This window comes from Leucoraja erinacea, chromosome 9, assembly GCF_028641065.1.
Source record: "Leucoraja erinacea ecotype New England chromosome 9, Leri_hhj_1, whole genome shotgun sequence".
NCBI classification, from domain to species: Eukaryota; Metazoa; Chordata; class Chondrichthyes; order Rajiformes; family Rajidae; genus Leucoraja; species Leucoraja erinaceus.
In genome coordinates, this window is record NC_073385.1 from 38,803,267 (window position 1) to 38,821,799 (window position 18,533).

The 18,533-nt window shown below is 41.9% G+C and overlaps 1 protein-coding gene across 2 annotated transcripts in view; it reads right to left on the reverse strand.

Moving 5' to 3' along the window:
• akap6 (A kinase (PRKA) anchor protein 6) overlaps positions 1-18,533 on the reverse strand; it is a 370,946-nt gene that overhangs the window by 10,046 nt on the left and 342,367 nt on the right. For both annotated transcript variants that reach the window (XM_055640567.1, XM_055640568.1), the window contains one exon: positions 6,749-10,444. In XM_055640567.1, coding sequence (XP_055496542.1) covers positions 6,749-10,444 — 3,696 coding nt within the window. The remainder of the gene's footprint in view (positions 1-6,748; positions 10,445-18,533) is intronic.

An 18,533-nucleotide genomic window follows, 5' to 3' on the forward strand; every position in this document is an offset into this window, starting at 1 on the left:
AGTTGTACAGTAAAACAAATTACAATGACATTGAATAATTGTTGAACTTTGATACATTTTTAATACCGGCTTCACTAGAGGAGGTAAACTACCAAGAGTGACCTTTATTTTCTTGCTTCTTCCTCATCTGTTGTCTTAAATATGTAGACAACTCTCTCAGGTGCATATATCATTATGCAAACAACATTGATTAAAGCAAAGCCTGGTGATAATGGATAAGTAAAGCGGTAATTGTTGGCCTTCACATGAATATAAAAAACCTGAAGTCATGACTATCTGCAATGCAAAGAGCTGAAAATGCTGCATTTAAAAATATTCATAAATGATATTCTTAAACCTAATTCATTCTATATCTATTCTGTTATACATATTTTAAACTTTCTATAAGTTTTTCTTATATCTTACAGCATGAAAGCAACAACATCTGGCCAGCCATAGGGTTCGATTTTCATAGTGAGGACTGGGTCTGGGATAATTAAACCATGCAGCAAAGAGCAGCAGTTTGTGATGAGGATTATAAAGAAATGGCTCTCAGAATACAGTTGAAGAGATTAATGTAATGTGCATCTCTTGTACAGCTTCTAGGAGGCACTCCAGACATGCATTTATTCAACTTCTAAATTAGGCAGACATATTTCGATCTATCTAGTTACCTTTGCATTTGATCTTGCTTTGTTACTACTGACCTCTGCATTTATATAGAAACACGATTGGCAAAAGAAAGAGAAGAGCAGTGAGCAGTGAATTGAAAAAGTAACAAGCGAAACAGGAGGTTCTTTAGAAAGGCATTAATGTGTACCTTAATGCATTAACTATATCTTTTCAAAAATGAATTTTCCAAAGGCCTTTATTTATAAATGAAATTTGAACTAATAAAATTCAAATCAAAGATGGAGTATAACAAAGCATATTCAGTTTGACATCAAGCAGCTCAGTTCCTGGCTAGCGAGGCTGGAGTGAGGCACACCACTGGGGATGTGCACACATTCTCGATGTCCGAGCACGACGGGAGGAGGGCTCTGACGCGTGTGAACACGAGGAAAGCTGTAGGCCCAGATGGTATATCTTGGCGAGTACTAAAGTCTTGTGCTACTCAGCTTGCTCCAGTGTTCACCACAATATTCAGCCTCTCCCTGGCCAAGTCCGTGGTCTCTGCCTGCTTCAAAAGATCCAGTGCCAAAGAATGCCTCTCCAGCCTGCTTGAATGACTACCGACCCTCACCCTCACCTCGGTAGTCATGAAATGCTTTGAAAAGCTGGTCAACAATCACATCTGCGCCTTCCTCCCTCGCAACTTGGACTCGCTGCAGTTCGCGTACCATCCGAACATATCCACGGATTATGCGGTCTCCCAGGTTCTGCACACTCTCTCTCACCTTGACAGCCAGAAGAGGGGCTATGTGAGGATGCTGTTCATTGACCAGCTCAGCTTTCAATACGATAGTCCCCACCAGACTGGCTGAGAAGCTGCTGGGCCTTAACACTCCCCAGTGTGCCTGGCTCCTGGACTTTCTCACCGCCAGGCCCCAGGTGGTCAAGATGGAAAGACATATATCCAACCCCCTCACCCTGAACACAGGATCCCCCCAGGGTTACATCCTTAGCCCCCTACTGTATTCCCTGTACACTCATGACTGTGTGGCCAGGTTCAGCTCCAACTCCATCGTCAAGTTTGCTGATGACACTGTGGTGGTGGGCCAGATCTCCGATAATGATGAGAAGGCCTACCGGGAGGAGGTGTCTGATCTGGCACTCTGGTGTCAGGACAACAGCCTCCTCTTGAATGTCACAAAAAGTAAGGAGCTGATTGTGGACTTTAGAAGGGCAAAACATCTGAGGACATGCACGCCACTGGAGATAAATGGGACTACTGTGGATAGGGTGAGCTGCTTTAAATACCTGGGAGTCCACATCACAGAGGATCTGACATGGACAACACACACTGCCACACTGGTGATTAAGGCAAGGCAGCGCCTTTACCACCTCAGGCAACTGAAGAAATTCAAAGTCTTTCTGAGGATCCTTCAGTGCTTCTACTCTGGGGCTGTATAAAGCATCTTGTGTGGCAACATCACAAACTGGTTTGGGAACAACTTTGCCCAGGACAGGAAGGCTCTGCAGAGAGGAGTGCGTTCGGCCGAACGCGCTATGGGAACTACACTCGCCCCCCCTGCAGGACCTATACACCAGGAGGTGCAAATCCAGAGCCAGCAACATTATGGGGGACCCATACCACCCCAGCAACGGACTGTTCCAGCTGTTACGGTCAGGCAAACGCCTCCGCACTGGAAACTCTTATCTCACCAGCGACAAATTTACTGTACTAATTTACTGTTGTGTTGTGTCTTGTAAAAAATTATTTTCTAACATGTAAATACTGATTCTGTTCTATTCTGTTCTGTAGTTTTTGCACAATCCGCAGGCATTGCCACTTTCATTTGACTGTGCATCTTGTATGTGTATGTGATAAATAAAGTTGACTTGACTTGACTGGATGGAACAATTGTTAGATTTTGTTTTCTATTGACTATTATAATTTTGCAGAAACGAATAGCTGATAATTATGCAGCTGATGCAAGTAATTGCTTATAGTTCCAGCCAGTTGATGGGGTAGGAGTCAGGAGACTTTGAGTTGTATGTTGCAATCCCAGAAATCTTTAAGTTGAAATACACCAAGGGTAACTGCAGTGGAGGCAAACCCCTCAAGGAAAGAGGAGCAGTGGGCATTATATACAAGCATCGTGATCATATTCACTATTTTACCAAAATAACTAACGAGTGAGGGGAGATGACAATATGATGTCTCTTTTAGATCTAGTTTTTGCAAACAGTACCATAGAATCGGTGGCCGATTAGGAAAAGGGGAGATGCAACGAGACCTGGGTGTCATGGTACACCAGTCATTGAAAGTAGGCATGCAGGTGCAGCAGGCAGTGAAGAAAGCGAATGGTATGTTAGCATTCATAGCAAAAGGATTTGAGTATAGGAGCAGGGAGGTTCTACTGCAGTTGTACAGGGTCTTGGTGAGACCACACCTGGAGTATTGCGCACAGTTTTGGTCTCCTAATCTGAGGAAATACATTCTTGCCATAGAGGGAGTACAGAGAAGGTTCACCAGACTGATTCCTGGGATGTCAGGACTTTCATATGAAGAAAGACTGGATAGACTCGGCTTGTACTCGCTAGAATTTAGAAGATTGAGGGGATCTTATAGAAACGTACAAAATTCTTAAGGGGTTGGACAGGCTAGATGCAGGAAGATTGTTCCCGATGTTGGGGAAGCCCAGAACAAGTGGTCACAGTTTAAGGATAAGGGGGAAATCTTTTAGTACCGAGATGAGAAAAACATTTTTCACACAGAGAGTGATGAATCTCTGGAATTCTCTGCCACAGAAGGTAGCTGAGGCCAGTTCATTGGCTATATTTAAGAGGGAGTTAGATGTGGCCCTTGTGGCTAAAGGGATCAGGGCGTATGGAGAGAAGGCAGGTACAGGGTACTGAGTTGGATGATCAGCCATGATCATATTGAATGGCGGTGCAGGCTCAAAGGGCCGAATGGCCTACTCCTGCACCAATTTTCTATGTTTCTATGTAATAGTATTACAGAATAGCTAGAAATAACACCAAAATAGTACTAAAATGCTGCATAGATGGAGCTGGTTTGCTATCTTAGGGTTAGTTTAATGGGCTTTAATCAGCCAAATATTTGCAAAGTTAAGAATATTTAATTGACTCACATTATTGGGTACTGATTTGGCAGCATTAGAGTCTCCTGAAAGTTCACTCTGGTGGGATACACACACTGTAGGTTTAATTTCAATGGTTCTAGAGTTTTGAACTTTCCTGAGATTCCGTCTTACATTTTTTTGTAAATAAATAATCTGTAAATCAGCAAAAATAGTATTTCACTTTAATAATCTTTTTTTTTCTGTCCCATTTCCACCTTATTAAATGTAAAATGTAGCATGTGCTGCATTAAGTCAATCACACAAATCCATGCATTTGATGTGTGGGAAGGAACTGCAGATGCTGGTTTACACCGAACATAGACACAAAATGCTGGAGTAACTCAGTGGGGACAGGCAGCAACTCTGGAGAGAAGGAAGGGATGATGTTTCGGGTCAAGACTCATCTTCAGACTTCAGGGCTGCAAGGAAAAGTCACTTCTTTGTCCACTCTCCCGACCTGTCTAATTCCTTCTGCAGAGTCCCTGCATTCTCTACACTACCTGCCCCACCACCTAATTTGTATCATCCGCAAATGTGGCCACAAATCACCAATTCCCTCATCCAAATCATTGATATACAACGTGGAGTAGCGGCCCCAGCACCCACCCCTGCGGAACACCGCTAGTCACTCGCAGCCAACCAGAAAATGCCCCATTTATTCCCATTCTTTGCCATCTTCCATTCAACCAACCTTTTTGCCATGCTAGTATCTTCCCTCGGATACCATGGGTTCTCATCTTCTTTAGTAGCCTCATGTGCGGTACCTTATTCATGGTCTGAACAACCAGGTAAACAACATCCACTGACTCTCTTTTGTCTATCCTACTTTCCTCAAAACATTCCAACAGATTCGTCAGGCAAGATCCCCCATTCACAAAAACATGCTGACTTTCGGTTATTTTATTGCGTGCTTCTAAAAACTCTAAAACCTCATCCTTAATAATGGACCCTATAATGTTACCACACACTGAAGTCAGGCTAATCAGCTTGTGGTTTTCCCTCTTTTGCTTCACTCCCTTCTTGAACAGCAGAGTACAATTTGCAATTTTCCAGTCCTCTGGAACCACTCCTGACTCTAGTGACTCTTCGAAGATCACCACTGATTGTTACTCAGCAGCTGAAATGCAGTTTGAGTTTTTAACTCAAGTTTGCAGGTTTTAACTGGGCTGGATGTGGAGAATCTGTCTCATTAGCCTCTTTCACCAGAAACAGCAGCAATGTGATATGGATAACAATTAGGTCTCAGAGGATGAAGTACATAGGTCCTTCCCTGAAATACTTCAAAATGTCTTTGATGTGTGCAGCCATCATGAGTATGGTGGGCTGGATGGGATAAACTGGTACTCTCCTCTCCACTATTATAAGAGTGCAGCTGGAAAGTAGGTGAAATGTTGCTTATTTACGAGAGGTATTTTTGAAAGCCATACCACATCTACATTTTCAAAATAAGCTGCTTCTCCCAGGCTTGCAATTTGCTGCCCAACAGGTTAACATGACTACAAGACATCTGATCTAGATAAGGTCAGTCACATGATCTACAGTGCAAATGGTGAGAAGATATTTTTTGGGTATTGCAATACTATATACGTATAAAGTTTAGAGGAAATTCTGAATCTTCTTATCCCCACAAAATAATCACATTATGGCTACTCTGCTTAACTGCCTGCTTGAGGTGGAAGGAGAACACATGGGCCTCCCTCGCACCCTTCCTAAAAATATTGTCATATAGCCCCGACATGCAAATAATCAGGTGAATAAATTGCCCCAATTAACATTCTGGCTGTCTTGTTCTTGTCCTGTTGTGGCTCAATGCTGAATACAATCAAATATGCATTGCTTCTTGCATAAGGATTTTAACACTAATAATTTTTCTGTGCCAGATGGCTAAAGGCCTGGGTCATTGAGCCAAAGACGAGCCATATTAAGTACTGCAATGATGGTTAAATGAAATAGAACATAGAACAGCACAGCACAACAGTGTCTTAAATGCCACTATCATTTATATTTCCCCTCTCACCTTAAATCTAAGCTAGGGAAAATGGTTCTGGCTGTCTATCCCCATCAATGCCTTCCAATATTTTATACACTACTATCAGGTCTGCCTCTGGCATTCTAGAGGAAATAGTCCAAGTCTATCCAACTGCTCCCTATAACCAGCATACCCCCTAATTCAGGCATCTTTCTGATAAACTTCCTCTGCACCCTTTCCCAAGGCTCCACATCCCTCCTATAATGGGGCGACCAGAACCACATGCAATACTCCAAATACGGCATAACTAAAGTCCTATAAAGCTGCATCCTCACTTCCTGGCTCTTATACTCAATGTCCTGGCCTAGAAAAGCAAGTATACCAATTGCCTTCTTTACCACTCTACCTACTTGTGGCACCAGGAGTAATCCTGAGATTACTACCCTTGGGGTCAACTTTTTAATCTTTTGCCTAATTCCCTATATTCACTTTGCAGGATCTCATCATTTTTTCAACCTTATGTCATTTGTTTCAATGTGCACAATGACTTCTGGCTGCATGTCATCCCCCTTGAGAATGTTCTGTAGCCGGTCGGAGATGTCCTAACCCTGGCACCGGGGAGGCAATCCACCTGGAGTCTCACTGTAACTCCCGTCTATAACCTCTGCAATTACCTGGAATACCCTCAGATCCAGCTGCTGCTCCAGTTCCCTAATGCAGTCTGTAAGAAACTGATTGCACCCTCCACAGGTACAGTCCTTAGGGACACTGGAATTCTCCATGACTTACCACATCTCCAAACATACTGTAATTAAAGTGACAATTGAGACGAATTATCTTAATAATAAAAATGTGTAACGTTTGCTTTAAAAAGAGATATTGAATTTGGCCATTAAAAACATGCAATTTTAGGAAGTGTTGATTTCTAAACCAACTATAAGTAAAATTGGTCCTTTAATCTATCTTCTTCAAAATATAATATAACTTCCACTATTATAGATTGGATTAAGAGACAGTGGAACTATGCAGTATTAATGTAACAGTAACCTACCCCTTTTTCGGGCAAGTTAAAGGTCCCATCACAATGATTTTCTTTCTTGTCAAGGATCAGTTTGACTTTGCCATCTGCACCTTCGTCATCTTCATTTATAGAATGTCCATTTTGTGGAAATTTTGTTTTAGTGCTAGGGGACACATTGTCTTTTGGTTTCTTAAAATAAATGTTATTTGATTGCACATCCTTCAGTGGATTCTTTTTCATACCATAAGACTGATTTACTGATATATTTTCATCAGTTTCCATGTATAATGGTGGTTCAATGGGCTCAAACATTTCAACTTTTGGCACGACTGTAAAGGACTCATTGTATGACAAACATTTAGTTGTGTTTCTTTGTGTTTCGGGCAGCAATGAATTAAGGTAAGGATTTTTCACATGGTATTCTACAGATTGAAATGTATTGTCTTCTGATGTATTACTTGTTTGATTAATGGGAACAAAACATGTATCTAGATTCTTAGTGATTTTGTTAATTTCACTTAGATTTCCACTGCATGTCTTTTGATTAACTGGTGGCACATGAATAGCATTTAACGGCATCATGTCCAATCCATCATTTGGCAAAGGTAATTCATCTGGAACAGTGTCCCTTTGTAACGTAGAATCAAGTGAGCGGGATTTATGGGATTGTTCTGTAAAATCTTCACAAAGGAGTTTATCATCTTCACCAATGTTTTCCAGTCTAGCCTCTTCATTTAAATCTAAAGGCAGTGGTGTGCTGCTTTTCTCATCAATGCAAGTGTTTACCTCACCACAGTCACTGTCATGTGATGATATGGACAGGTAGGAGTAAAAGTCTCCTTTTCGCAGCTGCAAAGCTCGGTGAGAATGTTCCAACACTTTTTCCTTGATCTGAGCCACTGATGTTGGACTCACCATTTCAGAGTCATTGTGTGAGATGTTCTTCAAGGCCGAAGATGCCATATCAATAATTTCCATCACAAAATTATGAACAGAACTATCTTCTTCCTCCTCACTATGGGAAATATTAGAGTGGCAAGCACAGTTCGAAATAGCTTTTGCACAATCCTTGTTAACTTCCTCCAACTGTGTGTTTTCTAAATTATGATGAGATGAACATTCTCCAGCTAAATATTTACTGGTAGTATCTTCGTCACTGTGGCAGTTAAACATCAGTTCTGCTTTGGAATCTTGATGTTGTTGTTTACTCCTATGTTCACTTGTTGGAACTTTTTTCCCACCTAATACTCCAATATCATTTAACTTTTCAAATCTTTTCATGCAAATAACCTCCTCATCAGTATTAAAAATAGGTGACAATAAATGTTTGTTTGCAAATCTTTTGTCTTCCAAACATATAATATTTTTACCCTTCTCTTTGGATTGGGTAGGGGATCTAGAAACTAGAACGTGTTGTGATTCTGGTTTTTGCTCAATTGTACTATCAAGCAATTCAGATTGCAAACATTCAGTTCTATGAATTTTGCTGGTATTTCGCCCCTTTTCAAAGGAATAATGTACCTTGCTATCTAATACTTTATTTTGTTTATTTTCATGTTTTGATACAGATTTTTCCACATTGCCATTCTCCAGGTCATCTCTTAAATGGTGAGTACATTGTCTAAGAGTTTCCATTCCAGTCTGCATGAAATGTTTTTCATTTGGATAGAGAGAACTACTTTTATGATCTTTAGACTCCAGCTGCTTAAATACTGGACTGTTCAAAAATGGATAAAGTGAAGAAGTATTTTTGAAAGCAGATAACCTGAAACTATTAGGGTCTGTCTTGCTCAAATCCTTTTCTTCTGGATTCAATTTTGGATTCATTTTTTTCTTTCCTTTTGCAGGGACAGCAAAGATTGGTTTAATCCAGTGGTGGAAATCATTCTTCATGTAGTCTCCATCTAAAATGCAATTACTTTCTTCATTAATGTCATCGTCTGTAGCAATACTGGAATCATCATCATCCTTAATGCACAGTTCCTCCTCAGTTAGCGTAAGGGTTGAACTGGAAAGCAAATCACTATCGTCTTCTTCATCAGTGCAAGCAGAAGTACAAGACACATTTACAATCATGCTTATATTGGTATCAGCTTCATCAGTCATTGAGTGATTAATACGCTTTTTGAATGATGCATTTGAATCCAAAATTCTATTTTTATGCACAATTATGTCTTCAGAGCACAAGGAAAGCTCATCACTGCTGCTTAGTTCTGTGAGAGAAGCAGCAGAATCTTCATTGGCTGAGGAAGTGGCATCGAATGATGGTTGGCCAGTGAATGACATTTTAAGAGAATTACTCTGCAGTGTGATGTCTGAAACACTACGTTTCATTTTTGGACTTACTGGATTCTGAATGTTTTCTAAACGTTTCAATAGGTCCAAAGTTCTCTTACTCAGCTCCCCCACTGCTTCAACACCCACACTAATGTCCCCTGGACCCTGGAGGCCAAGTAACTCCTCTGTTATCTTGCATGAATTACCCCAACTATCTAAGGAAGTACTACGATGAAGATCACCATTTTTGTGATTGTTAGTTACATGGCTAAATATGTCACCAGCAAATGAAAGTGACTCCACAGATGACCTATGGGACAAAAATATGAGATCTGTTTCATTTTTCAGATATTCATCTGGAGCTACTCCATTATCATCTACTGCTCTAAAATCAGTTTCAAGGTTACCTCTACTTGATGATACTAGCAGACATTTTTCTGCCATAGCACAGTCCAGTTTGCCATCTGAAGGTGAGAATCCATTTTTACAAATAATTTCAACATAATCTGGTTTTGTGCTCACATTCGCATCAGTAGTTACATTTTCTTCAGGGGAGTGAGTTATACCTAACTCAAGCTCAGGGCCCTGCAGGTAAGAATAGTCATAAAATGTGAACACATCATATTGTGCCTCCAGATCTTTTGAAATATCCTTCGAACTGATTTTATTCATTTGAAATTGCTGTAAATTCCCCTCATTGCTCAGAGACAGTGATTGAAAATCTTCTGACAATTGTACATCATATTTTGTTCTTTGTATCTTTGTTACATTCTTTATTTCCTTTTTTTCACAAAGGTCTTGTCTTTTACAAATGCATGATTGAATTGGGCAGTCTCTATGTTTCAGTTCTATTAGGGGGTGGAGAGGTTTGGTAGATAGCTTAGTTTGCACTCGATCATCTTGGTTTGACAGAGAGGTTGTTTCAGTATTACCCTCGCTGACTATTCCACTCTTGCTCTCAGGCCTCAGTGCCATTGGTTTGTCTTGTCTCACTGGAATGAAATCACCCAGTAGGTCTGGCAAAGAATCATCAGATGAGAACGAATAATCTTTACTTGCACTCCTCACTAAATTGGTGAGCAGCTTTGCATTGGAAACATTTGATGCATTATTGAAAAATGATGAACAATCTTTTCCAAGAAGCTGTAGATTATGTAGGGTGTGGTGCTGATGGGAATATGGATAAGAAGAAGAAGAAGGTGGTTCACCAGGACTGTACAGTGATTCTCCAGGGCCGCTGCTGTAATGATCCAGTAGAAGCTCATCAACGAGATTGTTCATCGGCTCAAGTGAAAATTTTGATATGTCATTCTGTTCACATGCAAGATCAAGTGTCTCATCACGAATACCAATCAAATTGTAACTCATGTCTGTCTCATCCCATTCCAGTGAATCTTCACCTGAGATATTTAAATTCATCAGGCCAGGTTCAATACAGCTTGAAGAGACCTAAAACAGAACAAAAATTATGTTTAAAAGCTTTAAGTTTGTTTTAATGAGCATTAATAAAATGACATGATTTGCATTTTTAAATTATTTATTAAAAAAGCAAGATTAGTTTAAGTGGATTTTTTCAGGACCTAGTATAATGTATACAGTGTATAATCATCTACATCAATAGTTTATGGGTGTGGTGAGAAATTTGTAGGGTGATATAAAAATTGACTGAAGCATTGAATATAACAGTGAAGACATTCTAGAGCTTATAAAACACTAATTAGGCCACAGATAGTTTACAATGCACACTTCATAGCCGCAATGATATATAAGCATTTATGAAAGCCTTAATGGGGATGTAGGTTTAGTTATAAGAAAACATAGTACAGGCTGCTGTTAATTCCTTCATATCAGAGGAGGCCAAGGCGAGGTTCCATTAACATGAGAGAGTTTCAATTAACCTAAAAGTCTGAGAGAGTACATTGAGAGCTGTTTCCCCCAGCAGCAATGTGAATAGGGGAGGTGAGGAGGGGAGGTGGGGGTCTGGAGAAGGTTGGGAGGAATCTGAAACTTTCTATCTGAGTGAACAGTTGAGACTGGAATGTTTATCACATTAAAAATATTTGGATGAGCATTTGATATGTCATAACCTACAAGGCTCCGGAATCAATCACCACAACTCTCTTTTATACAACAGGTGTCATTAGATTTCTGTGATTCTATAAATGACTAAATAATAAACTTGGCAGGCCCATAGTGGCATGGTATTAAGTAATGTGCACCATTATATTTTACGTAAATCTCTATGGACAGAGTTTCATGAATATATATTGGGATCACTAATTGATAGTTGTTATTGGGCAGATTGTGGTTAGTGCAGGTGGTGCAGTTCCTCAAAGGCATCAAAGTGAAGTCCAGAGCACTTTCACGTGGGCCTCAGTAAGTGTGGATTAGGCTGGTCATTTGTTTATGTTGATGTTTGGCAAATTGCCCATTTGCAGGGCAAGGACCTCCTAAAGGCTGTTTAAAATATGAATTCATCCCCCCTGAAATTGATCAATTCAGTTTATTGTCACTTGTACTAAGGTACAGTGAAATGCTTTTGTTGCGTGCTAACCAGCCCGCAGAAGATTTTGTGATATTGCGGAATGCAATAAAATATTGAAGTCAGCAGCAAACCAAGAGGCTTGCAAGCAGTTCTATGGTTTCTTGTAAAAGTTAGCACAAGAAAGGATGAAGCCTAGAAATTAGATCGGATAGGGATATTAAATTAAAAAAACTAATAATCAAGGGAGGAAGCACAATAACAACATTTCCACGTTGTAATGCATCACTCTGGAAAATAAGTTTGCCACTTTCCAGCATGACTGATGTGCATCTAATGTCACTTTCTCATTGTTGTTGGTGACATCAGTACACATTGCCCCAGCAGCCATCATTGTTAAAAGCTCTATTAAAAGTAAGTCCCATACCATGAACCTTCGAATCACCTTGCACGGTACAAAAATTATTTGCCATCCAGTGATCTCCACGCAACTAACCCGGGACCTGACTCCCTGGTCCCTGAGGTTCCGATTTAAGGCCCTATTCCAACCTTCCCTCATATTCTTACCTCATTTTTGACTTTTCTCCACCCACTACAACGCTGATACTGATTGTCTACCTATTATTTTACCTGTTCATTGACTTGACTTGATCCTGCCTCCTTAGCCTTAATTTTGAAAGTCGCTCATTCCTTACCAGACCAGGGTACTCTGATTGCTGATTAAACCTACCTGCACCACTGGCCCCAATCTTGTTTGCCCTAAAATGCTTCAACCTTGATGACATACACGCCCATCACTCCTCAGGTCTTAATCACCCTGCCATTACCCTCCCATGCCTTTGTTATGATATCCAATCACACCACTTCCTCAACATGTCCTGGATCTGAATGGTGAATGGACTCAACCACTTCTTCTGTCCCTCAAGGATCCATGAGTACAGGTACACAGTCCCCTGAAAATTGTGTCACAGGTAGACAGCGTGTTAAAGACTTATTTTGGAACATGTGGTACATCAGTCAGGATATTGAGTATAGAAAAAAAGACACAAAATGCGTGAGTAACTTAGCGAGTCAGGCAGCATTGCTGGAGAAAAGGAAGAGTTGCCATTTCGGGTAGGAACCCTTTCTCAGACTGAAAAATAGAGATGGGAAGAAACTGGAGGCTCAAAAAGGCTAGAACAAAACAGAGCCAGCAACAGATTACCTCAGGAGGGTGGAGTCCATAATAGCCCATTGTTGCATGGGGAAGATGTGCTAATGGCAGGGATACAAGGATGCAAACAGTGGAACTAGTAGAATGCCTAAGGTGGGGAAGGGGAAAAGAATGCAGGAGTTACTTAAAATTAGAGAAATCATTATTCATACTGCTGGGTTGTAATCTTTGGAAAATATTAGGATTAAACAAAATCCTTGAGGAGGATATAGGTTGTAGGATTACATCTGAGGAAGATAATATGAATGATCAGTGTGTTGATCAATGTTTGGAGTCATGTGAGATGGTTGGGGTCTTAAATGAATACTTCTCTCTTTCTTTTCCATGGAGAAAATTGGATAAACTAGGGAAATCAAGGAAGAGAACAGTGATGTCCTGAAACAATCAATATTACCAAAGAGAAAGTTTTGGTGGTCACAAAGCACATAAAAGTGAATAAATCCCTGGAGCTGGACCAAGTGTATATTAGGATATTGTGGGGAGTCATGAAAGAGGTTGCTGGAACCCTGGCAGAGATTTTTGTACTTTCCTTGGCCATGGGTGAGGAATCGGAAGACAGGAGGGCAGCTAAGGGTGCAAGAACAAGCCAGGGAATGGCAGGCATGTGAGCCTAACATCAGCAGGGGGCAGTTTACAGGAGGTGATTTTGAGAGACAGGATCTATCTGCATTTGGAAATGCAAAGTGATTGCAGATAGTTCAGCATGGCTTTGTGCATAGGAAATCAATTCTCACAAATTTGATCAGGTTTTTTTGAAGAGGTAACCAAAAGAATTGACGAGGCCAGGGCAGAAGACATTGTCGACATGGACTATAGCACGGCTTTTGACAAACTCCCTCATGGTAGGCTGGTTTGGAAGATGAGATTACATGGTATCCCAGGTGAGCTAGCCAATTGGATAGAAAATTAGCTAGATGAAAGAAGTCAGAATGTACTTGTGGAGAGCTGATTTTCAGATTGGAGGCATGGTTTTAAGGTGAGGTGGGGAATGATTTAAAAGGAACCTGAGGGGCAACTTTTTTACATAAAGGGCAGTGGATGTATAGAACTAGGTGCAGAGGAGGTAGTTGAGGCAGGTACTATCACAATGTTTAAAAGATATTTGGATGGCTACATATCCACAGAAAAAATTAACGGAAACTGATGAGCAAATTATTGTATCTTCTCCTTTGAACTTCAAAGACTCACTGAAGATAACATTTCCCATCAATGTTTATTGAACTTTGTATCAAAGGAAATTGGAATAGTTTAGTTTACTTTAAAGATATAGAGATACAGCATGGAAACCGGCCCTTCGGCCCACTGAGTTCACGCCGACCAGCGATCACCCGTACACTAGTTCTATCCTACACACTAGGGACAATATACAGAAGCCAATTAACCTACAAACCTGCATATCTTTGAAATGTGGGAGGAAACCGGAGCACCCAGAGGAAATGCATGCGGTCTCAGGGTGGACGGACAAACCCCTTACAGACAGCAACCCATAGTCAGGATTGAACCGGGGCCTCTGGTGCTGTAAGGTAGCAACTCTACCACTGCTTCACTGTGCATCCCTTTGTGCTGCAGAATGTTGCCCTATTTTAATAATACCACTCATAAAATCAATTTATAATGTTTTAATTTGCTGTGTCAGTTTAAAAATAAATGGCCATATGCTTTCAGCAGTACATTCACAGATGCTGGATGAGTTTTCTATTATTGACACACAATCAAGAAGAAACATAATGTTGCATAAGTGAAAATGACAAAACATTCATTCTATTATTCAAATTTTAAAATACCAGATTGGCACAAGGTCTAGGAAACTTTTAATCAAAGACATAAAGAAAAGAAACCAGAGTTCACAGCAATGAATCTGCAATGTTCACAGCACCAATTTTCTTTAATACTGCCCTAATACACACAATACTATCTCTTAATTCCCCTGGTGATCAAAACATAATCGACCTCTGTCCTGAATTTACTCTTCACCTCATCACACAAGTAGACTGCCCCAAAGATTTATCATCATCTGAAAGAATACATTTCCTAATCTCCGTCTTAAACAGTTGATTCCTTGTCCTGAAACAATGAACTCTAGTTGCTGATTCACCATCAATGTAAATCAACATCTTTAATTTTATTCCTTCATTGGATGCCTACATTATTATCAATCTCTAATTGATGCAGAAGTGAGAAGGCATCTGAGAGACAACCACATTACTTAGGCTGGATGTGGAGGGCCTAGCTCATTGGCCTAATGCACCCTGAATTCCCATTATGCGGACAACTGGGCCTCAGAGCAGAGGCCTTGTCTCTGAAATGCACCTGACAGAAGGCAAACTGTCAGAGCCTGAGCTTCACCAGCACTGAAATATGTCATTTTATTAATTTTCAAATGTTTCTAACATTCAGTGGCCTATAAAGGCTATGGGTCACACAGAGCGCAGGTAGCAGAATGCCTTCCATGAGGGGAATTAGTCAACCATTGAGTACTTACAACAATCTGGTAACTTTGTTAGTACTAAGAGAACATACAGCACAGGAACAGGCCCAACAGCACACAATGTTTGTGCCGAACATGATGGCACGACCAACTCTTATCTGTCTGCACATTATCCCTATCCCTCTGTTAATCCTGGCTAAATTGGAGCAGCCAGGACATTAAAATTGAGTAAGGGCTTGTGTGCTGCTGGGCCATTTGGGTCAAGTTAAATGTGCCTTTGCAGAACCGGGACAAGCTGCTGAATGGTGCTAGTTTGTCTGTGGCCTAGATAAGAGCTGCAGAGGAAGGATGGGACCTGCAGAGTCTTACAATAAGGTGTAAAATGCATGGAACTGATTGGGTCAATGCAAACCAGATATACATAGTGTAAATAATGTTGCAAAGCCTCATTTGGATAGTTGTTGATTGGTTGAAATGTTAATCTTGGCCTGGGTTGTCTGAATCTCAGGGAACATGTTGTTTAATTCTTCTGTGTTAATTTCCATCTCGAAACTTCTCCAGATACAATGTATTAGTTACCGTGTTATTGGGTTAGGGAACTGTCTATCATGTACTGTGTTAATCGATATGTGTTATTGGATTGTATAGAGACCATCCCCATGTGGTTCGGCCCCTTAAGGTTCGTGGAGCTCCCACGAGGTCCAATGTCGATCTTCTGGAAGAACTCTTGGGACTGCGTGACTTTTTGGAGTGTCTCTGCTTGCACGAGGCTAGAAGGGCTTGGTCAAGCAGATACAAGGATCTAACCCCCAGTGTTTAGGTATTGTATAGGGGAATTTGTGTTGTGTTATCCAAAATAAAGTTTAGTTGCTCAAATGCTTGATTCAGTATTTTATTGACCGAAACTAGACTGGGGGGAGCTTAGAACGAGCTATTATCAGGAGTGGATACTTGGAATGAAAAATGAAATCTCTACCGAAATGGAAAAAATCTCAGCGTTTGATGATGGCGTAGCAATGAATGAAAGGCTGGCAACCACAAGTCAGGCAGAAGCGCGCGCGCGCCCACACACACACACACACACACACACACACACACACACACACACACACACACACACACACACACACACACACACACAGTTTTACACACACACACACACAGTTTTAATAGATACTAGACCAGGTGTAGACCCGTTGGGTCTCTTCCCCCAACGTGCGGTATTGGGGAGGGGGGGCAGCATGCGGCGTCACACACGCTAACTACCCCCTTGATATTATATTAATATTATTAATTTCCTCTTTTTACCCCATAACGGCCCTATCTACTGGCGCATAGCCCCCAGCTCACAGTCAAATCTGGAGAGGGGGGGGGGGGGTAGAGAGTAAGGGCAGAAAGAGAAGGGGCAGAGACAGAGAGGGGCATAGAGAGAGAGGGGTGGGGGGGGGGGGGAGCGGGTGAGAGGGGGAGCGGGTGAGAGGTGGGACGGGGTGAGAGGGGGAGGGGATGCGAGGGGAGAGCAGGGGGATGGGGTAGAGCGGGGGGACTGGGGGGGGGGGGGTGTGCTGCAGGGGGGGGAAGAGTGAGGGGCAGAGGAGGGGGGGGCAGAGGGCAGAGAGGGAGGGGCGATGGGGAGAGGATTTGGGAGAGGATGGGGGAGAGAGAGGGAGAGGGCGGACCTAAACTCGCTGAGTGGGCGGCTCGGACGGGGCCTACTGCGAACAACCTCGTGCGGCGTGGAGAGCCTCGGCAGGTCTCGCATGACGGGAGACGGTGTGGATTCAGAAGCAAGTCGGTGGCCTATGGTGACCTCCGGTGACCTCCCGATCTGCAGACCAAGGGAGGTTAGAACGGGGGGGGGGGGGGGGGGGGTGTTGGGAGGGGGGGTTGGGGGGGGGGTTGGAGGGGGGGGGGAGGGGGTTGGAGGAGCGGGCAGTGGGAGGCCAGCTGCGGGAGGTGTGGCAGGAGCGTACGTGGGCTGGGCGCGGGGCTTTAGTCCACAGCTGCGGGCCTCGATTTGTGGGAATGTGGACATTGTAACGTCAGCAGCTCAAGCGGCGATTATATTTTAAAAATTGAGTTTTGTGATCAATTTTATTCAAAAACTGGGGAAATAATTGACCAAGGAGTGGATTTCTGAACTCATAAGACAAATCCCTACCGAAATTGTAAAAATATCCACATTTTTACGTCTGCTTTTCGAGGATATACGTTGCTGAGGCAAAATGCCGTACACACACACACACAGTTTTAAAAGTATATATATATATAAATATATATATATAAAACTCTGATCTTGGATGTGTATTTATTTGTGTGATGTTCATATATATATATATATATCTGATATATATAGATATATGATACCATTTCACCGAAAGCTGTGAGATTTATGTCATAAATCCTCTTGTTCCTGATCTGGCCCAATGCCTTAGCTCACTCCTGTGCTAGTCTTGCAGCCACTCTAACCTTTTGCGATTGCATGGATCATAAAATCCTTGAGGCTGCGAGGAGTTGAATGCCAATTTAAATCAGTGGTGGGAGTAGCAACCAGTTAATACAACTGAGAAGCAACCTTAAATCTAAGACAAGATAGCTGCTTGAATAAACACCATTTTCTGCAGACAAGGCCATCTCTCAGTGCAGTGCTAAAGGAAAGGTGTTTTGGGTAATTGGATCCCCAAGAAAGGTATCTGAATACTCAAAAGGTCTTCTTGTCAGTTGAGCTCCCACTGTAAATTGTAATGCTATGGAGCCAGTTGCCTGCACCCAAAATGTTGAAGTAACCATCAATGTCAATAGCGTACTACCAAACCACTATCAGCATGTCTCTTGTTCCACCAGGGCAGAACACCCTTGACCACTGCTACACATCCATAAAAAACACTCACTGCTCCATTCCTCAGCCACATTTTAGGAAATCTGACCATGCTATGATTACAAACATAAACAAAAACAGGAGGATGCGGTGCAGAATCCTGTTCCGTGCTGATCTGCGGACATGTATGATATCCTACATGACTGCTTTGAGTCAGTGGACTGGTCCATATTCAGGTATTCTGCAGCTAACCTGAATGAGCACACCACTGCTGTGACTGACTTCATCAGCAAGTGCGTAGAGGAGTGTGTGCTGAAGACAATCCGAGTGTTCTCCAACCAGAAACCATGGGTGAACCATAAGGTACATTCCCAGATGAAGGACAAGACTGCTGCATACAAGTCAAATGATCCCAAGTGGGAGAAGAAAGCAAGCTATGATCTTCGCAAAGCCATAAAAAATGTCAAGAGACAATATTGGGACAAAGTTGAGTCCCAGTATAATCATTCGGACACCCGCAGACTGTGGCAAGGTCTGAATACTATAACCGGCTGCAAAGCGAAGTTAGGCAACGTCGCTGGTGATAGCGTGGCCCTT